At 33.5% G+C, this 12,267-nt stretch overlaps 1 protein-coding gene across 1 annotated transcript in view; it reads left to right on the top strand.

Annotated features, from left to right (window-relative positions):
* Positions 1 to 9,046, top strand: part of PURG (purine rich element binding protein G) — a 40,057-nt gene extending 31,011 nt beyond the window's left edge. The window contains exon 3 of the mRNA XM_027962499.3: positions 8,149 to 9,046. Within this exon, the coding sequence (XP_027818300.1) occupies positions 8,149 to 8,253 (105 nt within the window). The 3' untranslated portion in view covers positions 8,254 to 9,046. The remainder of the gene's footprint in view (positions 1 to 8,148) is intronic.
* The last annotated feature ends 3,221 nt before the right edge of the window (positions 9,047 to 12,267 follow it).

Below are 12,267 nucleotides of genomic sequence, written 5' to 3'. Positions count from 1 at the left end.
TATGGTGATGCCTCAGTTGCTTATACATACTTTTTAAATTATATAAACCTTATAAACTCAGTTTTAGTACTGGAAACTCACATTGGTCCATGTTTTATGTAATGAAAGGAGAATGGATACAATGAAAGCAATACCAGATTGCATTTTTGTTTTTCTGAAAGTTCTAATTGAATTTACCAAAATTTTGCCATTTTATTTGTTGTTTAATTTTTTAAATTATAATTTACATACCATACAATTCACTTGCTTTACTTGCACAATTCAGTTATCTTTGGTATATTTAGAGAGTTGTATAACTATCACCTCTTAAATAGAGATTTTTTTGTTTTTTGGTTGCTTAGCATGTGGGATCTTAGTTCCCCCAGCAAGGATCAAACCTGTGTCCCCTGCATTGGAAGCATGGAGTCTTAACTGCTGGACCACCAGGAAAAAATTTAGGAAATTCCTAAATTTTACCATTTTAAGCAAAGAGTCACTGAGATTGTGGGGAGCAGCAATATATTTAAGCAAAAATGATACTGTGATTCTGGTGTGGCATAGTCAATTGTGTACCAATAGATCTGCTTTTGTCTTTTTTAAGAGAATCCTATTCTTGCCAAAGAGGAGTCTGAATTCAGATGTAACTAGAAAAAGGAGGGGCTTGAGCTGGCCTTTGTCTTAGTCCTTACCTATCCATGCCATACCCCCCCCCCGCCTTAAGATTCTGAAATGGGGAGCAGCAGAACCACAAAGAGGTTGCAGAACACAGTTATACGAGGAGCACCCCCAACGGGTGCTCTCCTAACTTTATGGGAAGGTAGGAGGTCATTTTCAACAATAGTTTATACAACTATTCAGCAAGGGAAAGAGAAACCATATGGTACTACAGTGTTGCATCAGTTCTATGGAAAAACACACTCACAGGAAATATTTGCCAGATCATGAGAGAGTATTAATAACATTTCATCTGTTCCCAGTCTCTGAATCCCTCTCATCTACTTATTTTCTCATTTCCTTTGCCTTTCTGCCTGCCACTAAATACACATACTTTCCTTCTTGTCTCTGATAGCTATTTTTCTCCTTATGGTTCCTAAATTATTTTACCACATTCATATTTCATTCTGATTATTCCAGAAATACTGAAATGAAACTCCCCTTTAACATGACCTACTTTAATGTAGAATTTGGCCCAAGTCTTATTTCTCATAAAAAGGCAGTTACATTTAAATTACCAAAAGAATCTTATTACTGTAATTTAACCTATACAGAGGATTTGAAGTGCTATCATACTCAGCTTCAAGGATATATATTCTACACTCTGAAGATGGTTAACCACTTTTGAGCAGTATGCATGAATTCTCTAAGCAGTTCATCATTTTTTTTTGGTTGTAGTAAGTAATTTTAATTAACTGTCAATATGTTTGTTGCCATGTGGAGAAGTGAGGATATAGCCCTGGTTCCCATTTTGGTATGTGCAAGGACATGATTTTAATGTTCAAAGTGTAGAGTGGTCTTAGGTTGTGAAATAAAAAGTTATATGCCTGATTTCTCAGTGAGTACATGCAGTTTAAAGAGTTTTGGAAGTCCTAGCTTAGCAGAAATTAAAGTTCATAGTAAATCATCTTTCCTCCACCCATGTATTTATGTTCTGGCTAATAACAATTAGATTTTTGCTTCCTAATTTTGGATAAATAATGTTTTTGCTTCTCTGTCAATTAATCTAGCTATTGTAGAGTGCTGTTTTTATTAACATGTACAGCAGCTTAGAGATTCATGCTCAGTATGATTATCATTTGTGATTTAAAACCAAAAGTCTTCATTTTTACAAAAAATAATTTCACCTTTCTCTCTTTGAAATTGAACATGAGGTCATGAGTCGCACTTAGTGGGTAAGACCTATTCAGAGACATTCATGTAAAGTTGTGGAAGTAGGAGCAAGCTCTTAGCTGCTAATTTTGCTGATAATATAAAGTATTATAATATCCACAGTGGGTTGACATAATTTAAGTAGGTTTATTTAGGATTTAAAAGGCTTGACATGGCATGTTGCAAAAGAAGGCTGTCACCTACAAATTGGCACTTGCCATCTACCTCTACAAGGATTAAAACATGAGCCACTGCAACTATCGACCTTCAACATCCTCTAAAAGGAGTTCAGGGTGGAGATCAGGAATGAGGCATTCTGTGCTCTGGGAGAAACTGCCAGAACAGGTTTTCAGATAGTAAGATAGTTTCAGGAGAATGGTGTATAAGCCCAGTTCTTGTATCTCCTCATATTTAGAAAAGAACTAACGTCCTTCATGGTGATGTCAGCTCCTTGGGACTGGCATTGACCGTCATGAGACTAGCAGAAACCTTTGGAAAAAATATTTGCTTGATGCATATATTCCCCCTTCTGCAAAATCACAAATATACTGACCTTCCACCCTACCTGTTTGGGGCAGTTTCTCAGAGCCATCTGAGGTGCTGTCTCCTTGGCTGCAGTCCTCATTTTGCCCCAAATAAAACTATACTCACAACTCTCACATTGTGCTTTTTTTTTTTTTTCAGTCAACAAGGCCTAGTGATGGTTTAAAGAAAAAACTTAATACTCAGTTGTTCAAGAGATCCAGGATATTAAATGTTACAAAGTTATTCTTTTTTCTTAAAAATAAAATTTATTTTGGTTACCATACGCATTCCCATCATATCAGAGAAGGAAGCACAGCACAACATAGAATTTTAGAGCTGGAAAAGCCTGACATCATCTAGTTGAACCTCACCATTCACCTAGCTCACTAAAATCTCTATCTTCTCAAGGACATTAACTTTCCTGCATTTACTTCCAAAACACTGAAGAACCAGTAGTCCCCGATTCCTTTCACACTGTCTGTGTAGCTGTCTTTCCACTCCCTTCTGTTATTCTCCATATTCAAGATAATGATTGCACTGGAAGGATTACTTCCTTGATTGTTTTGTGCCTGAATTAGCTTAGGAAAAGAATAGTCTACTGTACATGAAAGTACAACTTCTCATTTAAATATTTGGCAAAAGGCAAGGTGATTCATTCAAAGTTTTAGGAGTGATTGTAATAACGGTTGTGTCATTGATATTCTGGTGAGCATATACAACATGGTTTTGCCATTGTGAGTGAGTAATACCACTTCATCACTTTAAGACGCATAATACTATCAACCCTCTGGTAGCAGAGGAGGAAGAATGGGCAAGCGCACAGTTTCAGTTGGGGGTGGGGTCGAGGTTCTTTCTTCTGTTTTTTTCCAATCTCATTTCTCCTTCATTAAGTCAACAAATATTTATTTTGCATACAGCATGACCTCAACAGGTTGCTAGGTCTGTAGAGCAGAGAAGCTCTTGCCTTTAACCCCAGGGATCGTATGGTATAGATACATAGAATTGGACAACTGCTTTTGGCTTGGAGAAGAAACCTAAAGTCTGAATAGTTACACCACTGCTCAAGCAGTTTATGAACTTTCCTTTCCTCATAGGAATGAAGTGAGAAGTGGCTGTTCTAATCATTTGTAAGGCATTTGGAAATCAAAAGTGCTGTACAACAGCTGAATGATATTGAAATACTAAGTAGAAAATACGGTAGAAACAGAAAGCAAGATTAAAGTATATGGTAGGAATGGTTCTCATAGGTATTTTCAGTACTTACGTCATCACAATAGCACTGCTCCCAGGGAAAAGCTAAATTAGGTAAATACAACTGTTTTTCAAGAAAAAAAATATGTGTATGTGTCAGCAAAAAAGATTGTGGAATCTTATACTGGGTATTACATGAGGTAATATATAGTTGGATTATCATACATAGTGTGGAATTTCCACACATCTATAATTTCTATTAGAAATATTATGCATTTCCATTATTTGAAGTATTTGTCTAGTAATTTTTAAATGCTACCACTATCCAAGACTATTACTTACCAATAAGAGAGTATATCTTCATACTCAAAAACCACAAGAAGATCCTTTAAATTATATAGGAAGGATATTTGTTGTTTCTCTGACTTATCTATTGTATGTTGGGTTGGAGAGAGTCGTTATCAGTGATTTATCATGATTGATCCTTTCTGATTTTACTTGATTTTAAAGTTTGTGACTTTTCTCAGAGGATTTTTCAGAGGATACAAATCTCAATTTGTATCCCATTCTATATCCTCAGAAGATAAAGAACTTATTGAATTGGGCACTTCTTTCATATGCTTTTATGTGGTCATTTTTACATCCAAGGGAGATTCTCAAACTGTAGAAAAAGGAAGGGGTCCTTTTTTGCTAGTCATTTAATATTCCACGACTGTGAACTAATCCTCATTTTAACATAAGTTATTGTATGTTTTTCCGAGCATTTTCACCCTAATTAAATGAGACGCTCCACCACAGTGTTTAACCTGCAGCATAACAATAAACAAGAGGCTGTCGTTGACAATCACAATCCCATGTTCTCTCCTTTGAACAATATAACTTTTGGGGGGGTCACAATTTATAAAGAGACACCTCCTTAGTTTAATGTCATCATGTTCAAACTACAAAACTATTAAAACTCTAATATTATGTGGGGGGCATTTATTTTAAAATATATATTAATATAATTATTACATGGTAAAGAAATCATTTATTTTATTGTCTTCCCCCAATTCACCAAATTTAATCATATGGAGAGGTTCCACCACGTTTGTTCCAAATGTTTGTGCTTTGGTCTCTAATGACCTTTTGTCCTTCTTATATGATCTCTCTACATTTCTATTTAGAATAAAGAGATAGAAGCATGAAAATTAATAACCCATGCATCAAACCTTTTTTGCTGTGCTTAATAGGAACAAACACTTAAGGCTAGAAACCTTATGTTTCGTACTGTCTCCAAAGCTCAGTTATTGCATATATTGTCCCTTCAACATTTGAAGAAAGTAAGTATAATATGTAGTCAAATTTTTTTAAAAAAAACAGTGTTTAAAAAAAAAGCACTTAATGTCTCTGCATTGCATGACAGGGTGTGACTAAAATTTGCCTACATAAATTCTCATGATGTTTTCAGATTTTATGGAAATGCTTTGGCTATACTTGGGTTTGAATCTTCATAATGACAAAAGTTCTTAATAGTTATTTTTTTTAAATACACTATACTGTTTCTAGAAAGTTATAATTCATCTTCCTGCTTATATTTGTGCTGTTTGTCTGTACTATACTATTAAAAATAACGGTAAATTTATATATACTTAGATTTTGAAAAGTAGCATCATGTACATTTTTTAAATGTTTTGGTAACTTGTGGCACTTTGGTAAAGGAATGTGCAATTATAAAAGTTTATGCCATTGTAATTTTTTTTTAATTCCCAGGAATGACTCTTACGAGGCTTTAAATTAGAAACCAAACCCAGTTTTAAAACTAGCACTTTGGTCCTACTGGTAGTTCCTGTTTTTCTAATTGTATGGAGCATTAACTTAAACCATTTTTTGCAATGCGTTTTACCTTTCCTCTTATATCTAATCTCAAAAATCTTTAAGGAACAGTTTAAATTAATACAGTGGTAATTAAGAAAGCATTTTAGATATCATGGCTCTTTAATCTGGTGCCTGACTTTAGCAATTTTCTGATAAAAATAACCAAAACGCCTGAAAAGAATATTTAAACATTTTAATTCATTAGAGCAAAATCAAGTAGTTGATGTCCATATAGACATAATTTATCTTAAGATCTGGAGCTGCCAAGAGAACTAAGGACACAGCTGTGTTTAAAATACCCCCATATCCTCCAAAGAAAAATGACAAGAAGAAATAGAATTCTGTATGATTATGGCTATTGTATATATTTCGATTAGCTTACCAGTATTTTATTCTGATACATCTGTGGGTATTAGAAGCAAAATGAAAACAAATATAAATGCTTTAACATTAGGCATTGGCATCAATATAGATTATGCATAAGCTATTGCAATAAAATTAATTGTGCCTGTATTTGAAGATATTATCTTAGATTTTCTGTGGCCTTTTTCATTTAAGGCTGCACAATCATTTTAAATGTACAGACAACAGAACATATGAATGAATGAAGTCTTGGCCCTGTTTGCCATGAAATGAAGTATTCTGTTGGATTTGGGGGGGCATCGGCCGTTATATATTAAGATATAAACGGATCAGTCACAAGAAACATGTGAATCTTATGTTCAAATCACAGCATTTAGAAATTATACATCTTTCCTTTCCCTCACAAAATGAATTCAGAATTCACAATTCAAATTTTATCATTTTAAGCTGTTAAATATTAAAAATTACCTAATGTGGATCAAAAGATTAAATGAAATGAAAACTATGAAAGAATGCTAATTAATAGCATAACCCCATATGCTATCAAACTTCTGATAACATTAAGTTTCTTGTAAAGCCTTAAAATATTTTAATGAAAAAGTAATTACCTGGAAATGAAGGCACTTTATTACCTTGAACTAGCTATATGTCTGTATAGAACTTGTCTAAAATCCCATAAAATATTATTTATCCTTTTATAAATTTATCCTACTTATGTGTTTTTCTAAAGCTTCTTATAATAAAATATAATAATTCAAACTATTTTAATGTAACAAAATTGCATTACATAGTACAACCAATGAACACTACAGGAAAAAACTCAAGTGTAACAGAAGTGTTTGTGATGATGGCAAAACTGTTAGTCTGAGTTAGTCTACAATCATTTGAGGTTAAAATGTTATAAAATTTGAAGGCTTTTTCATTGAACAATTTTTAGACAGCTTGTATTTTTTTAATCTTATTTTTAATTGGTACTACCTTGTTTTGAAATGTTGATCAAAGATAAGGCCAATCAAAACTATTAAGCCAGCATGTCATTACTCAATTTTTAGTTGAGTTTTTTTTTTTTTTAATGTAACCCTAACACATTAAGAAATCAGTGTTGCATCTCTGCTCAAATCAACCATGCCTGGCGAATTACCAGCTTTAAATCAGTAACGTGGATGTGCTGCCGTGTATACGTGCTTCCTCGTTAGAACATTAATACTTGATTTAAACAATAGATTTGATTCAGCAGAAAAAAAAAAACAGGATTTTTTTTTTCAAAAGCTAATTTTTTTTCTCAAGGTACACCTTACATCTCTCTGATATTTGTAAGGATAGACTAACTTGTATCCAAATATGTTTTTCAACACAAGAATATTTCAAAGCAAACAGACTTCGTGATTTTTTGTTTGTTTGTTTAGTTTGAGGGCAGTTCACTTAAGAAAAAAAAATCATTTTTCCATAATTTTACTTATTTTTAATTCTTCCTCTGTAGTGGCCATTTTCCTGTCACTAGTCTTAAATGTTTTACTACATGTAAATGCTGCTTCATAGATGCAATCATCATTACATGGTACAGAAAGGAGTCAAGTTTATTAGAAGTCTACTCTTACCAAGAAGAGACTAAAGATAAATTCCATGTCAATTCTTTGGTTTGTTTCTTCGTTTTGTTTTGTTTTTCTAAATAAGATATATTAACCCAAAGGTGTGTTAATGTCATGGCATGAACAATCTTAAATGTAGATCTATGGAGTATTTTGTGATGCTGAGTAACCGACTTTCCTCAAGTCTCTGTGATGCTAAATATTTTCCTTAGAAGGTTTTTGTTTCATGTTAGATTGTTGTTCAGAAAGATGTTGGTCCTAGTGAGATTTTTAAAAACTGGGAAAACAAATGCATGTATTACAAGTATAGAAATGGTGAATTGTAAACTTACCGTATAGTACTGATTCTATTTTCAGAGATGTTTTTGCTGTTAAATATATACAACATAAAATTGCTGCCGTACTGTAATTGAGTACTTTTTCCTAAATGACCCTGTTATCACTATTCCAGAATTAGAAGTTGGGCAGATATATGATTGATTCATGTGTCTGCATAGATGCTTCAAGGTATATTCTTCTCTTGGTGAGTAAAAATATTTTTTCCTTGGCATCAACGCATTGAGATCTGAATATACCTGTATCTATTCTTATTTCACATTTCTTATACAGTATCTTCAAATATGCCAAAATTGGCCTAGACTTAAAATTGAGGGTTTGTTACATGTTTTCTAACAGAAAGGTTTTCAATGATATTCATTATGGGTTTGTACTGTGAAAATAGTGAAAGTCCCTTTAAAATTTCATCTGTGCTAAATTTAAATTAATATTTTTTCTTTAGCTCACAAATTACCCTAAATCCAGAGAGAATATCAACCCTTTTCACTGTTGTCAAATCCAGCAAAAGGAACAGCCCCATGACACTACAAAAACAGTAGAGGAATAAAGAATAAATCTCTCATGTTACACTCCAGAATAAAGGCATTCGGTGAAAGAAATGAACCGAAGTTCATCGTGAATGCGAGGCTTCTGTACTTGACATTCCTCCACGGAAGGAAAGACAAGTGTCAGCACCATTGGCATCCTTTTCAAACCGATCTGATGTGGAATATCTTCCACCACACTGGAGTACTTCTAGACTCTATTTTGTTTGTTTGTTTGTCTTGTTTTAATTCATCAAACCTTTCTGTTTTCAAAAAAAATAAAATTGTTGGCATTGGTAGAGAGATACAGATTTGAAAATACTTTCTTAAGAGATCATGTAACCATATAACTCTGAATTTAAAAATTGAGGAGGAGGGATCATTTCAATCCACCGCCTCTTCCAAGAAAACATGTTTTTAAATCTGTAACTGCTTTAGTGTTAACAGGGTACAAAGTGTTTCTTGTCCTTTATTGTACTTAAAAGGTTCTCATTGATTGGTGATTGTATTGTACTGTATGAAAACAAGTCATAAATTGCCTTGTATTGTTTCTAATAGACCATACCACGTACTACTTCAGTTTTCATGTTCCAAATTTTTCAGTGATGCATGTTAACAGTTAGGTCCGAAAATTCTGTGGTGCTAATTCTTCCATATCCGATGGTGCTTCTGTGGATGCTAACTGCACACATGCTGAACAAAGCTTGAAGTTTAAAACTTTCCTCCCTTCCTCTGTTTATATAAAGTACAATAAAAATAACTTGAATTTGTCTCAAAGTATCACTGACAATCTAATAAACTGGTTTATATGTGTGATTAGTTTGGATTCTCGGTTATTTTTCAGAAAGCAGATTAGTTCTCCTGAGCCCTCATATCAACTCAAAGTAGATCTTACTAGAAGTGTGTATTATGTTATTTGTGCCCCCAAATCTATGGTATCTTCAAGAATTTAAATACAGTTGGCCTGGCTTCTAAAATCAAGTTTAGATCAGAGCTATAAAACTTAGACTGATCAAATGTGGAAATAAGTAAGTTGAGAAGAACACAACTGTTCTGAGTATCTATTTTAATATTTTATTAATAAAATTTTATCACCTGGTCCATGAGATAACATTTATATAGAAGCAAGTAGGCCTTCAAAATCTTTAGTACAATGCAAAAACATTGTAAAGACCATTCCTAAATGATATTTAAAGTTGCTCCCCATGAGTATGAAATAGGACCAAAAAAAAATCAAATTGGAACTTTCCAAAACAAAGCCAATATCATGTGCCAGAATGGCATAATAAATAACTCCATGCAGGGGTGCAGGGGGTTCACTGGATTTTTAACTTTAGTATTTGCACTAAGAATCACAGCGTTAGGACAAATGAAGTTGCTTCCCTTTCTTCATGACGGCAGAGGGCTGTCTCTCTTCAACTAGAGATAAATTCAGTATTATGGCAAAGTGTGAATTCTTATGCTGAGCTTGGTATTTTTCCTAACTCAAGGATAACCTTAAATTTAAAAAGAAAAGATCTATATATGTGTGTTAATATACTGTATCGGTGTTTTTCTTTCTGACTTACTTCACTCTGTGTAATAGGCTCGTTTCATCCACCTCATTAGAACTGATTCAAATGCATTCTTTTTAATAGCTGAGTAATATTCCATTGTGTATATGTACCACGGGGGAGGGAGGTGGGAGGGGGCATTCAGGGTGGGGGACACATGTACACCCATGGCTGATTCATATCAATGTATGGCAAAAACCACTACAATATTGTAAAGTAATTAGCCTCCAATTAGAATAAATAAATTAATTTTAAATAAGTAAAAAGAAAAGATCCAGCTAAATCTATAAAACTCCTCAAGCAACAATTATTGATCTCAAATAGAAGATGATCAAACCTATTAACCTAATCCAATGGGTCCATGACTGAAATGACATTCCCATACTACTGTGGCTCTTCATTACATAAAAAGTGTAAGCTACAGTTATTTTGCTTCAAATACTTATTAAATCACGTCTAACTTCTAATGTCAGGAAATGAAGTTTAGAGAACAGAGCCCATGTGAACACTGGGTTTGCATGTCCATGACTTGGTTGATGTTAGTCAATAAGTTGTGTTCAATTGTGTACGACCCCATGGACTGTATGTAGCCTGCTAGGCTCCTCTGTCCATGGGATTCTCCAGGCAAGGATACTGGAGTGGGTTGCCATGCCCTCCTTCAGAGGATCTTCCTGACCCAGGGATCAAACCCATGTCTTTTGCATTGGCAGGCAGATTCTTTATTACTGAGACACCAGGGAAGGCTCATCTCCATGACTATCTTGAACAAATGCGATATGTACTAAATCACAGGCTCTCCCCAAAGACATTTCTACTGTATATTTTTATAACTACCTTTACAAGATTTCATCTCTTGAAAACTGGCAACTAATAAATGTACTACAAAATAGTTCCAGGTTTTCTTTCATCAAAAAGAGAAAAATGTATGAAAATTTTAGAGTATTTTTATCTCTGTGATAATATTTTACCTGTAAATTGAAAGAAAATTCTAACTTTATGAAAGAATAAGAGAATAAGTTGATTTTGGAAAAAGCAATCTACTTTTTAATCTACATGGAAAGATCTCTAATTTTTATTCCCATGGTCAACCATATTTAAAATTACAGTTGACCATAGTTTGTCTGTCCCACCTAAAAAATTATTCTCATAAATTCTTTATCATCTTTTTTAGTATGAAATTACTTTTAAAATCTCACCTGCCTTTTATAACTAAAAAGTAATACAATGACTATACTTTGTAAGTTTAGTTGTTTATGAAAATAAAGTAGTCCCTCCCTCATTGAATGAAAACATTGAAGTTTTTTAAAAGGTACAAAATTATATTTGCCTCTACAGTTTTATCAACGTTATTTTGTTAAGTTGCATTTTTTGTTCCCTAAACAATAATTTCCCTTGGAGATCTTAAGCTCAAGTGTCATTTGTAAATTCTTGAATGAAAACTTAAATAAAGATCCAAATGTTTTCCACTGAGGAACATTGTTAAAGCTAAATTTTGTGTACACTAACAGCCTAACCTCACTCATCTTAGGGAACTGGTTTTTCTCATTAAGAATTTTTTTGAATTTGAAAATGATAATATTGACCTTCTTCTTAGTTTTTCAGTTTTGTGTGTGTGTGTGGCGGTGGGGGGGATCCTAGTTCCCTGACGAGGGATCAAACCCCATGCTTACCTGCACTGGAAGTATAGAGTCCTAACAACGTGGACTTCCAGGGAATTCTCTGACCTTCTTTTTTATAAAGTCAATCTATAACCTAAATTATTTCAAACTTGTCTTCACACATTCTTTTTATTTTTTTATTTTATTTTATTTTTTTTTTTTTTAGTTTTTATTTTTTAAAATTTTAAAATCTTTAATTCTTACATGCATTCCCAAACATGAACCCCCCTCCCACCTCCCTCCCCATAACATCTTTCTGGGTCATCCCCATGCACCAGCACCAGAAAATTACTAGAGCTAATCAATGAATATAGTAAAGTTGCAGGATATAAAATCAACACACAGAAATCCCTTGCATTCCTATACACGAATAATGAGAAAGTAGAAAAAGAAATTAAGGAAACAATTCCATTCACCATTGCAACGAAAAGAATAAAATACTTAGGAATATATCTACCTAAAGAAACTAAAGACCTATATATAGAAAACTATAAAACACTGATGAAAGAAATCAAAGAGGACACTAATAGATGGAGAAATATACCATGTTCATGGATTGGAAGAATCAATATAGTGAAAATGAGTATACTACCCAAAGCAATTTACAAATTCAATGCAATCCCTATCAAGCTACCAGGCACATTTTTCACAGAACTAGAACAAATAATTTCAAGATTTGTATGGAAATACAAAAACCTCGAATAGCCAAAGCAATCTTGAGAAAGAAGAATGGAACTGGAGGAATCAACTTGCCTGACTTCAGGCTCTACTACAAAGCCACAGTCATCAAGACAGTATGGTACTGGCACAAAGACAGACATATAGA

Source organism: Ovis aries, chromosome 26, assembly GCF_016772045.2.
Source record: "Ovis aries strain OAR_USU_Benz2616 breed Rambouillet chromosome 26, ARS-UI_Ramb_v3.0, whole genome shotgun sequence".
In the NCBI taxonomy this organism is placed as follows: Eukaryota; Metazoa; Chordata; class Mammalia; order Artiodactyla; family Bovidae; genus Ovis; species Ovis aries.
The sequence above is the reverse complement of the archived record's forward strand: the minus strand, read 5'-3'. Positions and strand labels throughout refer to the sequence as shown.